This window comes from Onthophagus taurus, chromosome 2 (genome assembly GCF_036711975.1).
Source record: "Onthophagus taurus isolate NC chromosome 2, IU_Otau_3.0, whole genome shotgun sequence".
Lineage (NCBI taxonomy): Eukaryota > Metazoa > Arthropoda > Insecta > Coleoptera > Scarabaeidae > Onthophagus > Onthophagus taurus.
This window is the reverse complement of record NC_091967.1, coordinates 16,700,577-16,724,947: the sequence shown is the minus strand read 5'-3', so window position 1 is coordinate 16,724,947 and position 24,371 is coordinate 16,700,577. Positions and strand designations below refer to the sequence as shown.

General features: G+C 31.3%; 6 protein-coding genes across 7 annotated transcripts in view; 1 reads left to right on the top strand and 5 right to left on the bottom strand.

Annotated features, from left to right (window-relative positions):
* Nucleotides 1-27: 27 nt before the first annotated feature.
* Nucleotides 28-2,921, bottom strand: LOC111428793 (glucose dehydrogenase [FAD, quinone]-like). The gene is made up of 5 exons (XM_023064483.2): nt 2,839-2,921; nt 2,480-2,786; nt 1,931-2,421; nt 459-1,137; nt 28-401 (listed from the first exon to the last, which is right to left on the bottom strand). Exons 1-5 carry the CDS (start codon nt 2,848-2,850, stop codon nt 70-72), a joined length of 1,821 nt encoding a protein of 606 aa, XP_022920251.2. The 5' UTR covers nt 2,851-2,921; the 3' UTR covers nt 28-69.
* Nucleotides 2,922-2,931: 10 nt separating this feature from the next.
* Nucleotides 2,932-8,118, bottom strand: LOC111428794 (glucose dehydrogenase [FAD, quinone]-like). Its single transcript, XM_023064484.2, has 5 exons — nt 5,043-8,118; nt 4,713-4,986; nt 4,172-4,656; nt 3,435-4,113; nt 2,932-3,383 (listed from the first exon to the last, which is right to left on the bottom strand). Exons 1-5 carry the CDS (start codon nt 5,052-5,054, stop codon nt 3,049-3,051), a joined length of 1,785 nt encoding a protein of 594 aa, XP_022920252.2. The 5' UTR covers nt 5,055-8,118; the 3' UTR covers nt 2,932-3,048.
* An 866-nt stretch (nt 8,119-8,984) lies between these two features.
* Nucleotides 8,985-10,081, top strand: LOC139429030 (uncharacterized). The gene has a single exon (XM_071194390.1). It carries the CDS (start codon nt 9,067-9,069, stop codon nt 9,988-9,990), a length of 924 nt encoding a protein of 307 aa, XP_071050491.1. The 5' UTR covers nt 8,985-9,066; the 3' UTR covers nt 9,991-10,081.
* A 3,018-nt stretch (nt 10,082-13,099) lies between these two features.
* The window catches only part of LOC111428766 (zinc finger protein OZF-like), a 72,082-nt gene continuing 60,810 nt past the window's right edge, over nt 13,100-24,371 (bottom strand). The window contains exon 5 of one of the 2 annotated variants that reach the window (XM_071194387.1): nt 13,100-14,143. In XM_071194387.1, the coding sequence (XP_071050488.1) occupies nt 13,198-14,143 (946 nt within the window). In that variant the 3' untranslated portion in view covers nt 13,100-13,197. Of the gene's footprint in view, nt 14,144-14,267; nt 15,300-24,371 lie in introns of those variants that run through there. The other variant, XM_071194388.1, reaches the window with a different exon arrangement.
* On the bottom strand, nt 19,451-21,113 carry LOC139429033 (zinc finger protein 25-like; the record flags this gene model as incomplete). The annotated part of the gene is made up of 1 exon (XM_071194393.1): nt 19,451-21,113. A coding segment is annotated over one exon (1,035 nt), but the record flags the coding sequence as incomplete, so codon positions are not given.
* Nucleotides 22,241-23,902, bottom strand: LOC139429032 (zinc finger protein 25-like; the record flags this gene model as incomplete). Its single annotated transcript, XM_071194392.1, has 1 exon — nt 22,241-23,902. A coding segment is annotated over one exon (1,035 nt), but the record flags the coding sequence as incomplete, so codon positions are not given.

Sequence of the window (24,371 nt, the reverse complement as noted above, 5' to 3'; positions counted from 1 at the left end):
AAAATTGTATGGATTATCAAAGAAAAATTATTAATAGAACACAATTTATTGATTCATAATTATAAATTTTTATATTCTCGTTATAATATCAGCTAATTTTTCACCTATCATAAAAGCTGGAATGTTTGTATGAGCTGTTATTGGTTCAGGAATGATGCTTGTATCAGCAACTCTTAAATTTTCTGTTCCGTAAACCGTTAAAGTATCATCAACAACCGCTTCCGGATCTGTAGTATTTCCCATTTTGCAAGTAGCCACTTGATGATGCAAAGTTACCGATAAATGTCGCAAAGCACATTCCCAATATTCATCAGAATTAAAAACAAAGTATTCACACCCTGGAACTTTTCTACTTACAATTGTTGAGTTGTATTTTTGGAATGCCGGCATCGATACAATTTCTAAAACAAAAACAATAATTAATAGCAAAAAAATCCAAAAGAATAAACAACGAGTACCTTGAGCTAATCTTATTCCAGTTATTAAAGTTTTAACATCAAAATTATCCTTATCAGTAAAATAGTTCCCATAAAATTTTGGTCTTGCGAAAGGATTTCTCGATTTCAACTCGATTTTTCCATAAGATTTTGGATGATACAACATCGGTATGATGGTAAAAGCTTGTTTACCTTCTAGCGGCTTATAATATGCATCGTAAACTTCATCAGAAATTCTAAATGATTTTCGAAAAACATCCCCTCTATCTGAAGCAAGATTTCCGCCTAGAAAAATAAGTTCTATATCCGGAAAATTTGGATCGGGATCATCGGAAAGTCTCGTTTTAACTATTCCTAAAGCTTCCACTCCACCAATACCCGATAATGGACCATCTCCCCAAATAATATATCGTAAAATTGTATTACTCTCGAACCACTCATCATAATTTATGGTCAAATCAGACCCATCCATTGTAAACATGAGTCCAAGAAATGCTAAATGATCGTAAAGTTTTCTACCAACAGGAAGATCTTTAAGTACTGGAATTTCTAATTCATCTAAATGATTTTTTGGTCCAATTCCGGATAACATTAAAATTTGAGGAGTATTTAAAGCTCCCGCGCTTAAAATTACTTCTTTGGTTGCTCTTGCTATGTATTTTTGACCGTTTTTATAAAATTCAACACCATGAGCTTTTAACTTAAAATAAGAAAAAAAATTAATATGAGACACCAAAAATTTACAAGTTATGTAGATATGTTCTAATACTAGAAGGTTATTACTTTTTCTGTTACAAAAAGTGGGGAATCAAGATGTAAGTGTTGAAAAAGTTACGAAACCTTCAACATCAAAATGTAGAAGCAATGGCAGAAAGAACAATATTTTTTTCCTGTAAATGAAATTTAAATGATTCTTGGGTTGATTGGGATTTTGTACAACTTAGTGGTGGATACTTTCGACTTCAGGACTTTTTTTGAGTTTAATATACATATTTCTGTATGATGGTCTTTGGTTGATCCTTTTTTGTATTTCCACAAGTTCTACTAGCTCCTAAGATTTGATACTTTTTTCGTTGTTGTGCTCTCTCTACAGCTTGTTTTTCGCCTACTAATGGTGAGTGATGGAGAATAACAAATCAGACTGCATGCAACTTCTGATATAATAATTGTTTGTAGTTTTGATTTCAATGCTTTACAACATTGTTTTACTTTGACTCACTTCTATAAATATGCTATGTGTTGACTGACCCATTGATAATGAAAATCAGTTTGTAACAGACAGATTCACCCAAAAATTTAGTTATTGGTGTAGATTAAAAGTGAAGAGACACCAGAAATTCTCGCTTATCTTCAAACAAAGGGCGTGGAGGTGCCAGAAACAGCTTAAAGTTAAATTATGTGCCAAAGCGAAGAAATTCATGGTAACTCAAGTGAATGAACCATGTATAGGGTGGATAAACTTTTGACATGGACTGTGTATAATAACAACTTACTTTATCATTCTGCTCTTTCTGTTCATAAAAAACTACTTTTTCAGCTCTAGCTTCCGAAATAATTCTTAAATTACTTCTTCTTCTGGCGACATCTAAAAAAGCTCTCGTAGCACTTTCTCGTTTACCTCTTCTTGTAGTGGCTTGAATCCAAGATACCCCTATTTGACTTTCTCCGTTATAATCGACGTATTTATACCCGTATTCTTGCATAGCTTCAACAAAAGCTTCAGCAGATTTCGTTCGATAAGCAACATCTTGAACACCAAGTTCACCTCCGATATTTCTAAATTCTTTATCTTGCCTTTCAACGGAACAATCTTCGGATTTTTTGAACAGTGGGAGTACGTCTGTATACGACCAGCCTTTATTACCATTTTTAGCCCATCTATCAAAATCTAAACGATTTCCTCTTATATGAATCATGTAATTAATGACTGTTGATCCTCCGATTACTTTTCCTCTGGGCCAATGCATTCGTTTATCTTGTAATCCTAAAATATTTTTATTACTTTAAAATTAAGTCAAAAAATTTGATTATGTTAAATTTACCTAAACACATATTTTCTTGTTCTTCCATTAAATAACCCCAATTATAATCGGTGAATTGAAAGGTAGCGCAAATAGCTGGTATATCAACTAATTTAATTGGTTCAATTCCAGCTTCTAAAACTAGAATGTTCAAATTTGGGTTTTCCGATAAACGAGATGCTACAACAGAACCAGCTGCTCCAGATCCAACGATTACATAATCGAAAAAAGTGTGGTAATAATTAAAATTTAACGAAAAATTTGCATTAAAAGTTATTTGGGAATTAGTTTTACATAAAGTTATTATTAATATGACAATTTTGATGTTCTAAAAATAATAAAAATTGGTTAAATTGCATAAAAATAAAGATTTAACTTACAAGAGTAATCATGATTTTTAACGATTTTCTCACTGGCGGGTGACAAACTATGAAAAATTGGTGTCTGATTGGAGTTTTAATATAAAACCGAGGTCAAAATGAAATAATTTATTTAACGATTATCACACTACATTGTAATTAGCAAGAAAAAACAACAATTTGAAAAACCCAATTTCTTAGTGTGATTAATTCTTTGAATTTAGTTCTAATTTAATAAATTTTTTTGATGATTTCAGCTAATTTTTCTCCGATCATAAAAGTTGGGACACTCGTATGTGCGGTTATTGGTTCCGGAATAATACTTGCATCAGCAACCCTTAAATTTTCCGTTCCATAAACTTTTAAAGTATCATCGACGACCGCCTCAGGATCCGTATTATTTCCCATTTTACAAGTTGCAACTTGATGATGTAACGTAACCGATAAATGTCTCAAAGCACATTCCCAATATTCGTCGGTATTAAAAACATGCATTTCACATCCTGGAATTTTTGTATCCACAAGGGTTGCATTGTATTTTTGAAAAGCAGGCATTTTAACGATATCTTAAAATAAATTTTTAATAAAAATTGAAAATAAAATCATTAAAATTTTACCTTGAACTAATCTTATACTTGCAATAAACGTTTTGACATCAAAATTATTTTTATCGGTGAAATAATTTCCGTAACATTTCGGCCTTGCGAAAGGATTTTTCGATTCTAATTCGATTTTTCCATAAGATTTCGGATGATATAACATCGGCATTATACTAAACACTTGTTTTCCTTCTAAAGAGCCCCAAACTGTATTGTAAACCTCATCAGTAACACGCAAAGTTTTCCTATAAATGTCCCCCTTATCCGAATGTAAACTGCCACCCAAAAAAATAAGTTCTATATCCGGATAAGTCGGATTACAATCATCCGAAACATTTGTTTTAACTATTCCTAAAGCTTCAACTCCACCCAAGGTTGTTAAAGGTCCTTCACCATTTAATAGATATTCCACCATTGATCTTGGATCGTACAAATCATCGTAATTTAGCGTTACGTCTGTTCCATTCACCGTAAATGGTAATCCTAAGAATGTTAAATGATCGTAGAGTTTTCTACCAACAGGAAGATCTTTAAGTACTGGAATTCCTAAAGAATTTAAATGATCTTTTGGACCAATTCCCGATAACATTAAGATTTGTGGCGAATTCAAAGTTCCTGCGCTTATGATTATTTCCTTATTTGCTTTGGCGTAAAATTTGATTCCGCTTTTAATAAATTCGACACCTTGAGCTTTCAACTAAAATTAATTTTTTTTACAAATTATAAAAAAAAAAATCTATAATTAAAATAAATACTTTGCCATTTCCTCCATCTACAAAAACAATTTTATTAACTCTTGCCGATGTAATAACCGTTAAATTTGGTCTATATTTAGCTTTATCTAAAAACGTTTTTTTTGCATTTTCTCGTTTTCCTCTCCTAGTGGTAGCTTGAACCCAAGAAACCCCCATTTGAGTCGCCCCGTTATAATCAACATATTTATAACCGTATTCTTGCATCGCCTCCACGAAAGCTTCAGCCGATTTTGTTCTAAAAGCGACATCTTCAACCCCAATTTCACCGCCTTTATTTCTATATTCTTGATCTTGTACTCTCACAAATGAGTCTTCGGATTTTTTAAATAACGGAAGCAATTCTTCGTAAGACCAACCTTCATTGCCATTTTCAGACCATCGATCGAAATCTAAATGATTCCCTCTTATGTGCATCATGTAATTAATTATTGTGCTTCCACCGAGTGCTTTTCCTCTGGGCCAATGCATTCGTTTATCTTGCAATCCTAAAATTAGTTGATTTTAATCGAAAAATTAATTAAATTTTTTTTTATTAATTTACCTAAACACATATTTTCTTGTTCTTCCATTAAATAACCCCAGTTATAATCGGTGAATTGAAAAGTAGCGCATAAAGCTGGAATATCAGTTAAGTCTGTAGGTTCTGTACCTGCCTCTAATAATAAAACTTTCCATTTTGGATTTTCTGATAATCGAGATGCTATAACAGATCCGGCAGAACCAGATCCAACGACGATAAAATCATAATTAATTGGTAAGAATCCTTTTATTTCGATTATTTTTAATAAGGAGATGATGGTTAAACTTTTTAGCAACTAAAATTTTACTTTTAAAATTACTTCTTTTTGTTTTTGAAAAGATAAGAACTTACCCAAAAACACATTGTGTGTTATTCTTTAAACGTGACTTTACCGGCCGTTGTTAATACTTTTATGCAGTTCTTATCAAGGTAATACTAATTTATCCATTTATAAACGCATCAACATATATTTAACATTTATATCTTTATCAACAAAAAAACACATACAATTATTATTTTATCAAGCTTTATTGGTGGTGTTACTACTTATTGTAAACACATTTTTTTCCGTAATTTGAAATCATAAAAATAATAAACAGAGACAATAAAAAAACAAGTACATTTTATGGCTCATTTTAATGTTTGTTTTCAAATTAATCCAATTTTAGGTCAAAGTTATCATAATCTTTTGATCTCCAATACGGAATTTTTCTGTTCGAATGAAAGTAAGCAATTAAGGAATCTTATATTTATATAGTATATATATCCCAGAACAACTGGATTTAAAATGGGAAACACATTCTTCCATGCCATCTGACGATTCTGTCTCAGATTTTGCAATAAGATTCTGAGGACAACCTCAAATTTAATAATTAATACCAAGACGATCAAATATTTAGTAACATCCAAGGAACCGATAAGATGTAAGCACGAGATCGACTCTAACACTGTTGAACAGATGAATCGTTTCAAATATTTGGGGGCAGAAACAACGAGTCAGGCAAATCTGTTTAATGTAGTGAGATAGCAAACAATAAAAGCGAAATGTCTACAAGAGACTGTTTGGAAGAACAAATATCTTCACACTGACAGCAAAATCAAGACATATAAGATCTATCATAACCAGTGATGGGCGCTGGGTAAATACCCGGCGGGTAATTATTTCTAAAATGGGTATTTATCCGGGTATTTACCCCGGCCCAGGGTAAATACCGAAACAGTGTGTATAAAAATGTGGTGATGAAATGGACGTTGAAGACGAGGAATTGTCAACAATCAGAAACGTATTATTATCAGACGAATCTGTCGTAATTTAGACTAGATCATGTTATTATAATAATTATTATCATCAAGCAGCCCTCTGCGTCCATTGTTGGACATAGACATAGACGATTCTATTCTGTGCTGTCTGAATCCAATTGTTGGTCATTCTTTTGACGTCTACTTCGTCTGTTCGCTCGCTCTTCACTCAAGCAACCGTTTTGTCCACTACTCATTCTTCATTCGCGCGACATGACCCGCCCAGTTCCACTTAAGCTTTGCCACAATGTTGACCACATCATTTACGCCAGTACTTCTTCATAGGTCTTCATTTCGTATGTAGTCTCTCAGAGTTACACTCAGGATCGGTAGTGGCTACCGTTAATGTTAATGTTTCGGAGCCGTATGTAACCGGAAACACGCATTGATTGAAAGCCTTTCTTGGCCTTTTCTCTTGAAGCTGCCCATACGAGTGTAATCCTTCTGTTTAGTTCGCTTGTTTGATTATCTCTCGTCACACGAACCTCATAGTCAAGATATACAGAGCTGTCAATCCTCTCCATCTCATTATCCCCAATGTTGATGTTACAGCTGGGAACAAGATTTGTCATAAATTTTGATTTCTCCTCGTTGATATTATTATTAGTCACCCGACTCTTGCACACACCTCTTTTAAGTCGTTCAGCATTAGTTTAATCTCTCCAAGGCTATCCAAAATCGCGTAGCGCAAATTACTTAAGCATTTGCCGTCAATGTTCATGCCTTTTTGGCTCCAATCCAGTTGTGTAAATGCACTCTCCACGACTGTGATGAACAATTTGGGTTCAACAGTGTGTCGCCTTCTTTTGCTCACAATCAGTACTTTACTACTTCTAATCTCTTCAGTACTTTCATGAAATTTTACCGTCATTGTAGCATTCTTGTAGATGTTATAAATAAGTTTGGTATATCGATAATCAACTCTGCATTCTTGAAGTGCTTGCAAAACTGCCATCAACTCAATTTAAATCAGATTTTATAAATACCTCTAAATACCCATCTTGGGTAAATACCCCCGGGTATATATCCAGGAAATTTACTCTTGAAAATAAATACCCGGGTATTTAACAACACTGATCATAACGTATGCGGCAGAGACAAGACCAGATACAAGTAGGACTCTACAAATGATATCAGTCGAGATGTAGGAAGTAGGAACAGTAGGAAGTATATATTTTTTAGTTTTATCGAAGATTAACATTAAAAATAAATTTTATTTTAAATTTTCATTTATTTTTGTTATCGAGATTATCTTTATATTTAGTTTTATGAATAGGAGCTTTGATATTTTATCTTAATGCAATGTATTGAAGTCACTTGCCTTGCAAAAAGAAAAAAATTAAAAATAATTTAAATTTCCATTTATTTTTATTATTGAGGTTACCATATTTTATTCGTGCATACTTAGCGACTTATTTTCACTTTTTACAATCTTTCAAGTCATAAATTTACATTGAGGACCCAGTAAACAAGAAACCTCTCTGAAACATTTCAATTTTAACGTACAGTGAATTAAATGAAACATCTTAGAAATACGTTTCATATACGTGACAGATACGATTTTTACGAAACGTATCTAAAGATATGTATCAAATACATTTCAGTAGAAATATTTATGAAATATCATTAAAATATGTAGCAGAAACATTTCATTTGAAACATTTCGCTACAAATGTGTCTGAAACATGTCTGGAATATCTTCAGCACCGCCTGTGAACGTATGTACAAACATTAATTAATGTTTGTAAACAGGACTAACCTAAGGTAACATTCCTTCACGGTTTAATTGACAGTTCAAAAGAAAACTTCACGCTATGATTGGCATTACTAATTACTAAAGAAAACTTCACGCTATAATTAATGTTTGTAAACAAAACTACCCTTACGTAACATTCCTTCACGGTTTAATTGGCATTTCAAAAGAAAACTTCACGCTATGATTGGCATTACTAATTACTAAAGAAAACTTCACGCTATAATTAATGTTTGTAAACAGAACTAACCTTACCTAACATTCCTTCACGGTTTAATTGGCATTTCAAAAGAAAACTTCACGCTATAATTGGCATTACTAATTACTAAAGAAAACTTCATGCTATAATTAATGTTTGTAAACGGAACTAACCTTAAGTAACATTCCTTCGCCGTTTAATTGGCATTTCAAAAGAAAACTTCACGCTATGATTGGCATTACTAATTACTAAAGAAAACTTCACGCTATAATTAAATGTTTGTAAACAGAACTAACCTTACGTAACATTCCTTGAGGTGTTCAAGGAGACTGCATCACCCCATCGAACATCGAACAGCTCCTCTGGGATATATCGTTGACCTGATAGAAATATACACAGTAAACATTTATCCAAACAAGAAATTGCAAAGGCTATCAGCGAAATGAAGAACGGAAGAGCACCATGTATTGACGGGATACCAGTTGAAATTTTGAAGGCGGGTGAAGAAGCTTCTGTTAAGTTGCTATACCTACCCCTTAATCCAGGATATCTGGAATACCGAGGCATTCTCTGCAAAATGGCTTGAAGGAGTGCAGCAATATTGAAGAGCAATAAACTTGCAAAGAGTTCTTAGTAAGATTTTCATCAGGGTGAGTCTGAATAGATTCATGGATTGATGGAGCCTTATGAGCAATGCAGGTTTTTTTTCTTTTGGGCTTTATGTCTAACTTAATTGTAAGTGTTATTCCTAGATTATTCTTTGTATATTAAGTTGATAAATCTTAGGAAGTTATTGAATGTCTTTTTAAACTCTTACAAACATTGAAATACTTAAATATTCTATGATTTAATAATAATGTTGGAATCATTTGAAATTTATGAAAATATTTAAGAATAATATCATCTATTATAGAAATAACTTTAAATTTATTAAAATAATGTTTTAAAATTTTAATATTTCCAAATATATAAAGTAGCGCCATCTATTATTATTAGAACCAAAAATAAGCTAAATACTTCTTTATCAACACATTTAAAACGTTAATTTTGAAGGGTGCTGTAACATAACCTCAATTCAAAACCAACTAAATGTTATTGTAAACAAATTCTAAAGTCGTATAAAAATGATTCAAGTATTATTAAATGTTATATTTTGGGCGAAACAGTTAATTTATTATATCCTATTGTTAAGCTACGGGACAGGAAAAGGAATTTTTTATGGGCTTGTGTATATATGTGAAGTTTGTGGACAAACCTTAAATGTTCTAAAAACTTTATTAATTGTAATGTTAGAAGACTTTCACCTGTTTCTTAACGATGTTACATCGAGTGGAAAGAGTATAATTTCTGGATTGATTACGACTGTGGATTTATTGATAAATTCAATTATTTTAAGTTTAGAAAGTGTTGCAACGATGCTATCTGGTGTGTACGGATGTTTTGGAGGAATTGTGACTTTAACAGAGAAGTTGTTTGTTAATTTAGGAACGATATGTTTGAAATTTAAAGAACTGCTTATATTGTTTGGTTCAGGAGTTTGGTTTATTTTAGAATATATCCCTTATTTTTTAAACAATATGTTGGTACTTCCTGTTGTATTGATTGATTTAATTATTCAGAATATTATCAAATTTACCACATATAGTATATTTAAAGCTAGGTCAACAATAAAAGCAATAATTTTATTTATTTTTGATGTTCCATTAGAAGCTTTCGGTGGGTTATTGTTTATAATATGCATCATATACCTTGTAATGAAGTTTCATTTATTTTTAACCAGATTAATTGTTTCATATGTACGAAAAATGTTGACATTGTGCCTAAAAATCTTTAAAGTAAAACTAAAACGGAACATAAATGAATCACATCACTCTGAATCTTCTGATCATTACTGTGTAATTTGTCAGGATAGAAAGAAATGTGTACTAATTTTACCTTGTAAACATTTGTGCCTTTGTAATGAGTGCTCAAAAACTATAAATTTTTATAATAGAAGGTGTCCTATTTGTAGAGCTTATGCAGAACGTACTATGAGAGTTTATACATAGATAAAGAAATTAAATTGTTATTAATATGTAAGGAGGCTAAAATTTCATGTATAATTTAAATAAAATTGTAAATAAATTTGTAATTTTGTAACTCATTGTTTACTTTATTAAATTTTTATTATTGAATATCTTTAAACATGGTATTGAGGTTTTAATAATATTTTAGTGTAAAATCAATCAATAAGTGATCTATACGAAGTTAACTCCCAATTAGATAGGATTTTGATTATAACAAGAGAACCTCTGAACCGATTTTGACGAAAAATAAAAAATATTGTCAAAGTACACGAAAGTAATATTTTTTAGATGGTCATAACTCATAAACGATGTATTCGATTATTAAGACTTATACATCATTCCATTCGCCATAGTTTCTTCCATTAGTTTCTCAATTTTTTCCCATTTTAATTCAACAATTGGAAATACCTCTATCCCAGCTGTAATGCAACGCTTCAAAGAACATACTATTCACGATAAGCTACGAATCAATCATACGTTTGATCATAAACAGTATGATTATATATATGATAACCAGTAGGGAAGTTCATCCCAGTCAGATTCTGGATATAAGAATACTACGCGACAACAGAGCACAGCTTAGTTCTATGGCAATATCGATTTAAGCCCAATTTCCAAAAGAAAAAAACACCAATCATGATGCTATATCAGAACAAACTAAGGGAAAAACTACTTCTAAACCCAATTACAGAAAACGATAACCCAAACGCGAAAAAGAACAATAAGCTTTGATTCACAGAAGAGGTAAAGACAAACCAAAAGAGGGAGACCTACTTAGAACTAAAACACGCAGAAAGTATGGACGAATATGAAAAATACAAAATGACGTAACTAAAGAAATACTAAAGTATGAAGGGCTGTATCTGGAATAGCCCTTGACCACATCAATCTGCAGAATCCTGTCAACCACACGTATTCAAGAAGGTACCTATAACAGCAGGAATCGGACAAGGCGACAATATGAGTCCATTTCTATTCAATCTGATTATGGACAAAATAATCCAAAGCGTCAACCAAATTAAGGCCGGATACACCATGGGACAAAAATCCTTACAAAAGTCATGTTATGCAGAACGAGAACGACTTGCAGATTTTCACATTTTTGTATTGTGCTCGACAGTTACGAATCTCAGGGTAAAAGTGCAAGAGAGCAATATTGTTAAGAATAAAATTTGCTACAACTTTTGTTATAAAAGTTTTTTTGCAAAATACGCCGACTCTCTAGTGTTACCATTAATAACTTGAAAAAGCAACAAATTCATCAAATTTTCATATTTTTATATTTTTCTTGATATTTACGCATCTGAGAGGAAAAGTTCAAGAGAGCAATATTGATAAGAATAAAATTTGCAACTACTTCTGTTCTAAAATCGTTTTTTTGTAATATGCTCTAAGTCCCGGTTGTTACTATTAACAAACTTTAAAACTACGAATTCATCAAATTTTCACATTTTTGTATTTTTCTCGATATTTATGCATCTGAGAGCAAAACTGAAAGAGAGCGATATTGTTAAGAATAAAATTTGCAACAATTTTAGTTTTAAAAGTTTTTTTGCAATATACTCCGAATTTCAAGTGTTACCATTATCAACTTGCAAAACTAATTCATCAATATTTCACATTTTTGTATTTTGCTCGATAGTTACGAAGCTCAGAGCAAAAGTGCAAGAGAGCAATAATGTTAAGAATAAAATTTGCTACAACTTTTGTTATAAAAGTTTTTTTGTAAAATACGCCGACTCTCTAGTGTTACCATTAATAGCTTGAAAAAGGAACAAATTCATCAAATTTTCATATTTTTGTATTTTTCTCGATATTTACGCATCTGAGAACAATAGTGAAAGAGAGCAGTATTGTTAAGAATAAAATTTGCAACAACTTTAGTTTTAAAAGTTTTTTTACAATATGCTCCGAATCTATTGATATCTATCACTAGCAATAGATTTTTTGTAAGAGCGTCGTTTGAGTCATGTCGTATTTTAAAATAAATAATTCGTTACAACAAAAAGCAGCAAATTGTTATTCGTTACGAAGAAGTAATAACTAGCGCTATAACATACGTTATATTATTCAACACTGAAGTTTTTAGGTCCAGAGTCTATCAGGTACAAATTGGCAGTGAATAATCGCCCCATTAGACAGAGCCTACACTGTGAGTACTTGGGGTTGACATCTCTAGAATGCAGAAATTGCACCAAGAAGTTATAGGAACAATCAATAAAGGCTAGAGAATATCTGGATATCTAAGAGACATCGTATGGAGAAAGAAATACACGTTTAAGAATGGCAGTGAGTTCGGTACTGAGTTATGCATCAGAAGCTAGGGCAAATACCTCAAAAACCAAGAGCATGCTAGGAGCCACCGAAATGAACGCAAAGGACGATTACTGGAGTAACCTTGGGAGATCAAATAAGAAGCTCAGCAATACGGGAGGAACTTGATATGGTGAAATTTGAAAAAGTAAGTAATCAAACACATCAATTATCTCCTTTATTACTGGACCAATTTTAGTCATCAAGATCTTGATGGAAAATATAATCCACAATGAATGGGAAGTCAGAAAGAATATGACGTCCGAAAGTGATGAAGACTTATCTTATGAAGTACTTACCTTTAGACACCTTACAAGTGTCTGAAGCAGCAAAAACTACAATTTTTGGAGTTATTCCCAGCAAATCAGCAAGGGAATATAGGTTTGATTATAAAGAATTTAAGGATTGGTGCACCTCTAAGAAATTGAATACTGGGTTCGAAGGTAACGTGTAGCGAAGTACATTATGGTCTGTGTATTTCAACAATAAATCTGAATAAGTTAAATAGGATTAATGTTCTTGCGGAAGCATTGAACTATTGAATTCTTCTGCTACCTTATTAGCAGATTCAGGAGTTGATCCTATCTGATCGAAATTCTCAATCATCTGCAATAATAAGCCAGTGTCAATAAACAGTTCTAGTTAGAGAACACTAATCATCGTTGAGTGGAGGCTTATTCAACAAATTATGAATTTGTATTTGAGGATCTCTGAGGATGCCATTATAGGCGAAACTAGTCAGACTTACAAATTTTTTCGATAATAAAACCAGTTAAAATGTTACAAATACGTTTATTTAAACTTAAATATTATCGTTTCTTCATGTGTGAAGGAGTTGCTTCAAAAAGTATTCATTTTCTTCCTATTACGTTTTTATTATAATTTTGTAGAACTCAACGGTTCACCATGAGACCGGTTCGAATGAGCTTTTAATATTGATTTCGTGGTAAATCGTTTATTACATATTACGCAAACAAAACGTCTTTCACCAGTATGTACTCGATTATGAGTACTTAATGCTGGTCTATGAGAAAATGCTTTGCCGCAGATATCACAAACGTATGGTTTTTCCTTGGTATGAATTCTTATATGAATTTTTAATAAGCGGGTTTTATTAAACATTTTCCCACATACTTTACACTTAAATGGTTTTTCGCCCGTGTGAATCATCATGTGATCTCTTAAGCTTGATTTTGTTGCCACAGTTTTACCACACACTTCACAAGCGACTGATGTTCCGTTAGGATTACTGTGGGATGCCACGTGACGTAAAAAATAGTGTTTGGACGTCATACTTTTGTCACACACTGTACATTTAAAAATGTTCGGAACATAATCTTCTTTATGTGTAACAGCATGTTTCTTCAAATAGTTTTTATCTGTAAACGATTTTCCGCATTCCTTACATTGATACCTAATACCTTTATGCTCAACTGATACATGATGATCCAAGCTACTCTTAAGATTATATTTTCTATCGCACTCTGTGCAGCCATACTTGAATTGGGTTACATGTAGGATACACACGTGATGTTTAAATCCTATTTGAGTCACAAATGTTTTATCGCAAATCGTACACGCAAAAGTAGTCCTAGATGGATCGTGCGCTCTGTTTACGTGGTACATTTTTTCTGTATTACTTTTAAACTTCTTTTGACATATCTCGCAAGGTATCAATCTTGATCCTGTACACTTCCGAAAATGTTTCGAAAATGATGATTTTGTATCAAATGTACTTTTACATTTAATACAACTTATTGTTCCAATACATTCCATTTCTTCTTTGCATGTTTGACCCTCTATAGATGATGAATACCTATAACTGTAATGAAAAGCAAATTAACTATTTTAAATAAATAATTGAATAAATTAATTTACTGTTTTTGTTTTAACGATTCATAACTAGTCAGATTTAAAAAAAATTTCGATAATAAAACCAGTTAAAGTACTACTAATTCGTTTATTTAAACTTAAACATTTTCGTTTCTTCATGTGTGAAAGAGTTGCTTCAAAAAGTATTCATTTTCTTCCTATTAGGTTTTTTTTATAATTTTGTAGAACTCAACGGTTCACCATGAGACTTCGAATGAGTTTTTAATATTGATTTCGTGTAAAATCGTTTATTACATATTACGCAAACAAAAGGTTTTTCGCCAGAATGTAGTCGATTGTGAATAACTAACGTTGATCTTTGAGAAAATGCTTTGCCGCAGATATCACAAACGTGTGGCTTTTCCTTGGTATGAATTCTTATGTGAATTTTTAATAAGCGGGCTTTATTAAACATTTTCCCACATACTTTACACTCAAATGGTTTTTCGCCCGTGTGAATCATCATGTGATCTCTTAAGCTTGATTTTGATGTCACAGTTTTACCGCACACTTCACAAACGACTGATGTTACGTTAGGATTACTGTGGCATGCCACGTGACGTAAAAAATAGTGTTTGGACGTCATTTTTTTGTCACATACTGTACATGTAAATCTTTTCGGAACATAATCTTCTTTGTGTGTAAAAGAATGTTCCTTCATATACCTTTTATCTGTAAACGATTTTCCGCATTCCTTACATTGATACCTAATACCTTTATGCTCAACTGCTACATGATGATCCAAGCTAGTCTTAAGATTATATTTTTTATCGCACTCTGTGCAGCCATACTTGAATTGGTTTACATGTGTACCCTCGTGACGTTTAACTCCTATTTGAGTCATAAATGTTTTATCGCAAATCGTACATGCAAAAGTAATCCGAGATGGATCGTGCGCTCTCTTTACATGGTACATTTTTTCTGTATTACTTTCAAACTTCTTTTGACATATCTCGCAAGGTATCAGTCTTGATCCTGTACATTTCGGAAAATGTTTCGAAAATGATGATTTTGTATCAAACGTATTTTTACATTTAATACAACTCATTGTTTCAATACATCCGATTTCTTCTTGGCATGTTTGATCCTCTTTAGATGATGAAGACCTATAATTGTAATGAAAAGCAAATTAAGTATTTTAAAGAAATAATTGCATAATAGTATATTAAAAAACTAGTTTCGTAAGACACGTTTGAAATCCACGAATTTAAGTTTAAGTTTTAATGAACGAGTGCTTTAAATCTTATAAAACGTGCTTTTATGCTATTTTTTGTAATTCGCGTTTTTATCCTTTTTTTTTTAACAAAAATAAAATAAATTTTGACAATGTAGGGAAATAGGTATGTAGCAGTTGGTAACACCGTAACACATGAAAATAGAAATTTGAATTCAAAACACAAAATGTATTCACCTGAAAAAAATGTTTCATGTGCACCTCTCGAAATAAGAGAAATTGCTCAGAGTTCTATTAAAACACTACTTCCAGAGAAAAATAATAATTAATTTTTTTTATTTATTAATATTAATTAATTACAATTCAAATTGTCACTTTGACAACTAGAAAAATTAATGACCCAATGTCACCAACTTGAATTGGTTCCATAAAATGTTACTAAAATCTCATTATAGTATTGGATGCTGTAAGGAGTCTCATTACAGCACTTACGGTATAGTTAGCAACATTAGCTATTTTTTTTGTTTTAATGATAACTAAGATATGAATATAGTTCATTTTTTTTCCATAATACCTGCCAAATTGTTGTAAAGTTGGCAAAATTAACAGAGTGTTTTGTTTTATCATGTTTTGAAATAAATATGTCACACTGACGTTTGAGCTTTCGTTATTCAAAAAGAAAAGGTGCATAAAAAATGTTGTGGGGTGCTTATTTGCCATTTATTTACCTAGAAAAGGTGTTTTGTTCTATTTAATTACTTTGTAGCACGTTTTTACAACAAATATGTACTTCGTTAAAATCGTATTTATCTAAAAATTTATTAGTATTTTAACCTCAACTATTTAGTTACTGAAAATGTTACTAAAAATCAGGAAAAGAACATAAATTTTATAAGAGTCCTAGATAATACCAACAGAAACCCTAAAAAATTTAAATTGACAAGTATTATAGAAAAAAAAACGAACTATACGTAATTACATAGCTTTAACAATTGTTAAGAATTTTACAAAAAATACGATTTCAACATTTTTATTTAGAAATATTTTATTATGTATTATACATACATACATAGAACTGAATACCATGAATTTTTGAATAAGAAATTTTTTTTAGTTATAAAGCTATTCTTTTTTAACATTAATGGATAGAAAATTAAAAATCCTTTAAAATGAACCCAAACTCGGCTTACTTATCTCCAACCGTTATCGAAATATCTTCATTTTTAGCAAAAAAAAAAAAATGGCGATTATTTGACATTTGACAGTTACTAACCTAAATTTTTTTATTTTTTAACCTAAATATATCATGTTTGGTTTCAAATGAAAGCATTTTTGATTCTTATTAATATCATTTAAATATTTATCAAAAAATCATTATATTTAATTTTGACATTTGACAGTTTCTAACCTAACTTTTTTATTTTTTAACCCAAATATATCATGCTTGGTATCAAATGAAAGCATTTTTGATTCTTATTAAGATCATTTCAATATTTATCAAAAAATCATTATATTTAATTTTGACATTTGACAGTTTCTAACCTAACTTTTTATTTTTTAACCCAAATATATCATGTTTGGTATCAAATTATAGCATTTTTTATTCTTATTAAGATCATTTCAATATTTATCAAAAAAACGTTATATTTAATTTTGACATTTGACTTCTTGAAAGCTATAGAGGGATTAATAGAAATAATAAATGCAACCACTTTTTAATTTATGAAACGGTGGAATTAATCGGAAAATGCGTTAGAAATCTTGATGTCTAAATGAACTAATACTAGATCTAGAAATTTCGGGTTAAGCCGTGCTAGAGGTTAGAGAAAACGGCTGGGAATAGAGTTATCTGTTAAAGTTGAAAAATATTATTAAACATTATAAATTAATACGTCCATAGCTTATTCTTGGAAATATTTTATTAAATATTACACAATACAGAACTTAATGAAACACCATGAGTTTTAGAATGCTTCTTTAGTACCGTTCTAGTGTAAAATCGTTTGTTACAAATATCACAGAGAAAAGGCTTATCACCAGAATATTGTACTCACACTGAACATGAAAAGTGTTTCTGTACATAATCGTCGTTATGTGTTTTTTCAAGTAGTGTTCTGCTGTAAAAAGTTTTCCGCATTCTTTGCATTGATATTTAATACCTTTATGGACTACTGATATATGGTAAGTCAAGCCAAACTTTACTTATTTTCTCTATATTACTTTCAATTTTTATGACTGTTAGGGTTGGTCCTGTATCTTGGAGTGTTTTATTTTTCATTTTTGGCAAATACCTATAATTGTAATAAAAAAAATCGTTAAACTACATAATATATTTATTTTAAATAAGTACAAATTAACTCAAATATAAAAAATATAAATAATTATGATTATTAAATTCAAAAGGTATATCTAGAATGTTTTATTTAGTTTACAATGAAAATATCGTCATCGCTATCAATTATTTCGACAACATCTGAGGAATTAGAAATGAAATTATTATTTAATTGCTGACAAAGGCCGTTTGTAGTAATATCAAAAATATTTAAACATTTATGATTATTTTTGTCGGCACATTGACACAATCCACTCATCAAATTCGAATCAGCGTTAGAAATATAGTTTTGATGAAAAGTAGCACTAGTAAGAAGTGTCCTTAGAATACTATTTTTTTGTAAAGCTGGTTGATCGGATGGTTCCTCCACAAGGGAATTATTTTCAATTGAAATCGTGGTTTCATCAAATTCTTCTTCGAAATTAAAATGAATCTTTATGTCTTCCACCCAGTTTTGTTTATCATATATGATTTCTTTGTTTCCACGGTCAACGTCCATCAATGGTTCTACATTTTCCAAGGTCAACCTAAAATGATGCTATTAGTAACTATAATTTACGAGTAAATTTATTTTATAATAAGGCAAAGCAATAACAATGGAGTTTTTATTTATTTGGTGTTTTATTACATTTACTATTATTTTTTACAAGATATAGAGTAGGTACTAAACTAATTCATTGGGTTAATGATTTATTGAGTTAATAATTGAGCCTCCCAAAAATAAAAAAATTAAATCATATTTACCGTCCTAAATTTCGGAAACATCCTATGCTAGAAAACCCTTCGATGAAGTTCCTCTACAAATTAGAGTAAGGGATTCAGATCCGGCTAAGCCGCGAAGAAGATTTCTATCTAAAAACCAAAATGAAACTTCTTTAAATAATCCCAACCAACTAAATCCTATGATTTAGTCTCTACAACACTACGACTGGATTGCTAAAGAGGAAGAGCAAGCGTGGACATTTCTCAAGAGCGGATAACCCCACCCCTGGCGAAAACAATCGGCTTTACAGGAATCGATATGATTAGTAAATAACCATAAAGAGCAAGTCTGATGTCTTTAAAATTTGAATATTTTGTTTCCTGTTTGCACTCTAAAAAAAGGTCTTGGAAAAGACTTGGACATATTGAGCTGGTAGCGTTTTATTTAGCTTATGGAGTAACCCTTTTCGTCATATCTTATCAATAGTCTCAGATACATGAAGAAAAATCGTTGAGGAGTATTGCTTGTATTTGATGTTTGGCCGACCATATCGTCAGATCTAATGACCCAGATTTGCAAACCTTGCAAGTTTTGTAAGCTGAGCTTGAAGAAGAAATCGCCAATTTGGAGCCAGATATTTAGCAAGTAACAATTCAAAATACTTATTTGTAATTAACTAAGTAAGGTTCATAACTTGGCATAAAGAAAAATTTAAATATTGAGGCTCTGGATGATTTTATAGAAAAGTGGCAGCTCAGTTTGTGGGGACATCTACAGATAAATCAGAATACTGAAGAGATGACCCCATTATGTTGGCAAGAAAGCTGTGAAGTGGAAAGATAGGAGACCGTAAGACTGGGGATACAGCAATAAACAAGATAATCACAAAAAAAGGAAAAACTATACAAGAAGCCAAAAATTTTGGTAAGAAATAAGAAAATATTCAAACTTCGTACGTGGCCAAAGATCTTCAGACAACATTTAATGGTGTAATATTACTATAATATGAAATCAAATTTAAATCTACATAATAAAGAAAAAACAAATAATCATTTTAAAATTTTATTGATATCTTTAAAAACAACTTAACGGTATACCATGTATTTTAGAATGTTCAATGTTTTTTTTTTAAATCTTGTTCAGTTATTTTCTTGCCTTTAACGACCCTTTCCATTCTTCCTCTTCGCTATCTAGTTCCTTTCTTGCTCTTACAGTGTCTTTTCACACTCCTTCTTGTCTGCCCAGCCCTCTTCTTTCTCAATTTTTTTCTTCTATAACCAGTCTCTTTCAAGTCTTCCTCTTTTTGGTGTGATTTTTTTTGTCTTTAAAGTTTCTTTCAAGTCTTCCTCCAAATCAACTTTAGTACGTAATGGTACCAGCAGAATTCTGCGATAATGTTTGGACTTAGAGAGAAAACGAACCTTTCCTATTTGCGGATGTTTCTGCATAATTTCCACCTAAAATATATCGGAAGTGATTTACGTTTCAACATATCTTAAAGCAAATTTATAACATTACCTTGTGATTGAATCTTTACATCATTAAAGACCTTCGTTATATTTTAATAGTTGTTTACGAATATAGTCAGTATCTTATTTATCAGTTGACCTAGTATAAATTACACAACACAATTTATATTGAAAATATTTTATTGTTCACATCAGTGTTACAATACTTTAAATATCACTTAAAGGTACACCATGACTTTTCGAATGAACTTTTAATGAAGAACTAGTATAAAATCTTCTATTACAAACTACACAAGGATAAGGTTTCTCTCCAGTATGTTGCCTGATATGAACAACTAAAGATGTTCTTTGTGTAAATGCCTTTTCACATATGTTGCAAACAAACGGTTTACTATTAGTATGGGTTCTCACGTGGATCTTTAATAAGTTCTTCGTTTTAAATGGTTTCTTGCACACTTCACACTTGAATGGTTTTTCACCAGTGTGAATCATTATATGATCGCGTAAGCTTGTCTTTGATGTCACAGCTTTACCGCATATTTCACATATGCTTAAACCTTTGCCGCAATGGAAACGTTTAATATGTTGGTTTAAACTACTTTTCACCATAAACTTTTTTTCACATTCAGAACATGAAAAATATTGTTGCTCGTAATCATCGTTATGTTTGACAGAATGCTCTCTAAGATACCGTTCAGTAGTGAATATTTTTCCACAATCCTTACAAGCATGTCTGACACCTTTATGTTTTGATAAAATATGATACTCAAACGAGCTCTTCACGACAAATTGCTTCCCACATTCATCACATGTAAAATCATATTGATTCAAATGACGTTTTTTATGGTGCGTAAGTGTTGGCTTATTTCGAAACGTTTGGTCGCAAATGTCGCACGGATATTTTTGGCAATTTTCTGCATCGTGGACCCTTTTTTTATGTTTGTTTCTTTCGGTAACAGTTTTAAATAGTTTTTGACATACATCACATGGTATCGTTCTACCTCTTTGACATCTTCTAAAATGTTTTAAAAAAGCTGCTTTTTTTAGGAACGTTTTCCCACAACGGATACAACTCTTTTTTTCTGTAACCTTTGTAATAAGTGGGTTAGCTGGACATCTGTATTTGTGGGTTTTAAATGATGATTGCGTTGTATACGATCTATTACAACTGGTACAAGTCCTTGGTTGAAATTTTTGATCTGGAGAGGACCTATAATTATAATAAATTGAGTTTAAACAAGGTCAATAATCAACTGATAGGAATCGGTACCAGTGATCCCATCTCAAATATATCAGAAGTTATTTATATGTATGTTCTGGTATATCTTAAAATATGTTCTAACGTTATTTGGTAATTGAAGGTTTACAATCAATTATACTAATCACACCAGTTTTTATAAACAAAATAATTTATAACAATTTTATTTGAACACCAACTTAATACTTAGTGGGATATAATAATAATAACATTTGTATATTCTTGATATTCTGGAAGCGATAAGTAGTGTTCTGCAAGCAAATCTACAATTCTATTAATAGTATCTTGCTTCCGCCAGTAGTATTTAGCCCTCTGGAAGCAATATGTAATCTTCGGGAAGCAGATCTAGAATTCTATTAACAGTATCTTGCAGGAATCGATATGATTAGTAAATAACCATAAGGAGCAAGTCTGGTGTCTTTAAAATTTGAATATTTTGTTTCCTGTTTGCACTCTAAAAAATCGTCTTGGAAAAGACTTGGACATATTGAGCTGGTAGCGTTTTATTTAGCTTATGGAGTAACCCTTTTCGCCATATTTTATTAATAGTCTCAGATACATGAAGAAAAATCGTTGAGGAATATTGCTTGTTTTTGATGTTTGGCCGACCATATCGTCAGATCTAATAACCCAGATTTGCAAACCTTGCAAGTTTTGTAAGCTGAGCTTGAAGAAGAAATCGCCAATTTGGAGCCAGATATTTAGTAAGCAACAATTCAAAATGCTTATTTGTAATTAACTAAGTAAGGTTTATAACTTGGCATAACGAAAAATTTAAATATTGAGGCTCTGGATGATTTTATAGAGAAGTGGCAGCTCAGTTTGTGGAGACATCTACAGATAAATCAGAATACTGAAGAGATGACCCCATTATGTTGGCAAGAAAGCTGTGAAGTGGAAAGATAGGAGACCGTAAGACTGGGGATACAGCAATAAACAAGATAATCACAAAAAAAGGAAAAACTATACAAGAAGCCAAAAATTTTGGTAAGAAATAAGAAAATATTTAAACTTCGTACGTGGCCAAAGATCTTCAGACAACATTTAATGGTGTAATATTACTATAATATGAAATCAAATTTAAATCTACATAATAAAGAAAAAACAAATAATCATTTTAAAATTTTATTGATATCTTTAAAAACAACTTAACGGTATACCATGTATTTTAGAATGTTCAGTGTTTTTTTTTTAAATCTTGTTCAGTTATTTTCTTGCCTTTAACGACCCTTTCCATTCTTCCTCTTCGCTATCTAGTTCCTTTTTTGCTCTTACAGTGTCTTTTCACATTCCTTCTTGTCTGCCCAGCCCTCTTCTTTCTCAATTTTTTTCTTCTATAACCAGTCTCTATCAAGTCTTCCTCTTTTTGGTGTGATTTTTTTGTCTTTAAAGTTTCTTTCAAGTCTTCCTCCAAATCAACTTTAGTACGCAATGGTACCAGCAGAATTCTGCGATAATGTTTGGACTTAGAGAGAAAACGAACCTTTCCTATTTGCGGATGTTTCTGCATAATTTCCACCTAAAATATATCAGAAGTGATTTACGTTTCAACATATCTTAAAGCAAATTTATAACATTACCTTGTGATTGAATGTTTACATCATTAAAGACCTTCGTTATATTTTAATAGTTGTTAACGAATATAGTCAGTATCTTATTTATCAGTTGACCTAGTATAAATTACACAACACAATTTATATTGAAAATATTTTATTGTTCACATCAATGTTACAATACTTTAAATATCACTTAAAGGTACACCATGACTTTTCGAATGAACTTTTAATGAAGAACTAGTATAAAATCTTCTATTACAAACTACACAAGGATAAGGTTTCTCTCCAGTATGTTGCCTGATATGAACAACTAAAGATGTTCTTTGTGTAAATGCCTTTTCACATATGTTGCAAACAAACGGTTTACTATTAGTATGGGTTCTCACGTGGATCTTTAATAAGTTCTTCGTTTTAAATGGTTTCTTGCACACTTCACACTTGAATGGTTTTTCACCAGTGTGAATCATTATATGATCGCGTAAGCTTGTCTTTGATGTCACAGCTTTACCGCATATTTCACATATGCTTAAACCTTTGCCACAATGGACACGTTTAATATGTTGGTTTAAACTACTTTTCACCATAAACTTTTTTTCACATTCAGAACATGAAAAATATTGTTGCTCGTAATCATCGTTATGTTTGACAGAATGCTCTCTAAGATACCATTCAGTAGTGAATATTTTTCCACAATCTTTACAAGCATGTCTGACACCTTTATGTTTTGATAAAATATGATACTCAAACGAGCTCTTCACGACAAATTGCTCCCCACATTCATCACATGTAAAATCATATTGATTCAAATGACGTTTTTTATGGCGCGTAAGTGTTGGCTTATCTCGAAACGTTTGGTCGCAAATGTCGCACGGATATTTTTGGCAATTTTCTGCATCGTGGACCCTTTTTTTATGTTTGTTTCTTTCGGTAACAGTTTTAAATAGTTTTTGACATACATCACATGGTATCGTTCTACCTCTTTGACATCTTCTAAAATGTTTTAAAAAAGCTGCTTTTTTTAGGAACGTTTTCCCACAACGGATACAACTCTTTTTTTCTGTAACCTTTGTAATAAGTGGGTTAGCTGGACATCTGTATTTGTGGGTTTTAAATGATGATTGCGTTGTATACGATCTATTACAACTGGTACAAGTCCTTGGTTGAAATTTTTGATCTGGAGAGGACCTATAATTATAATAAATTGCGTTTAAACAAGGTCAATAATCAACTGATAGGAATCAGTACCAGTGATCCCATCTCAAATATATCAGAAGTTATTTATATGTATGTTCTGGTATATCTTAAAATATGTTCTAACGTTATTTGGTAATTGAAGGTTTACCATCAATTATACTAATCACACCAGTTTTTATAAACAAAATAATTTATAACAATTTTATTTGAACACCAACTTAATACTTAGTGGGATATAATAATAATAACATTTGTATATTCTTGATATTCTGGAAGCGATAAGTAGTGTTCTGCAAGCAAATCTACAATTCTATTAATAGTATCTTGCTTCCGCCAGTAGTATTTAGCCCTCTGGAAGCAATATGTAATCTTCGGGAAGCAGATCCAGAATTCTATTAACAGTATCTTGCAGGAATCGATATGATTAGTAAATAACCATAAGGAGCAAGTCTGGTGTCTTTAAAATTTGAATATTTTGTTTCCTGTTTGCAC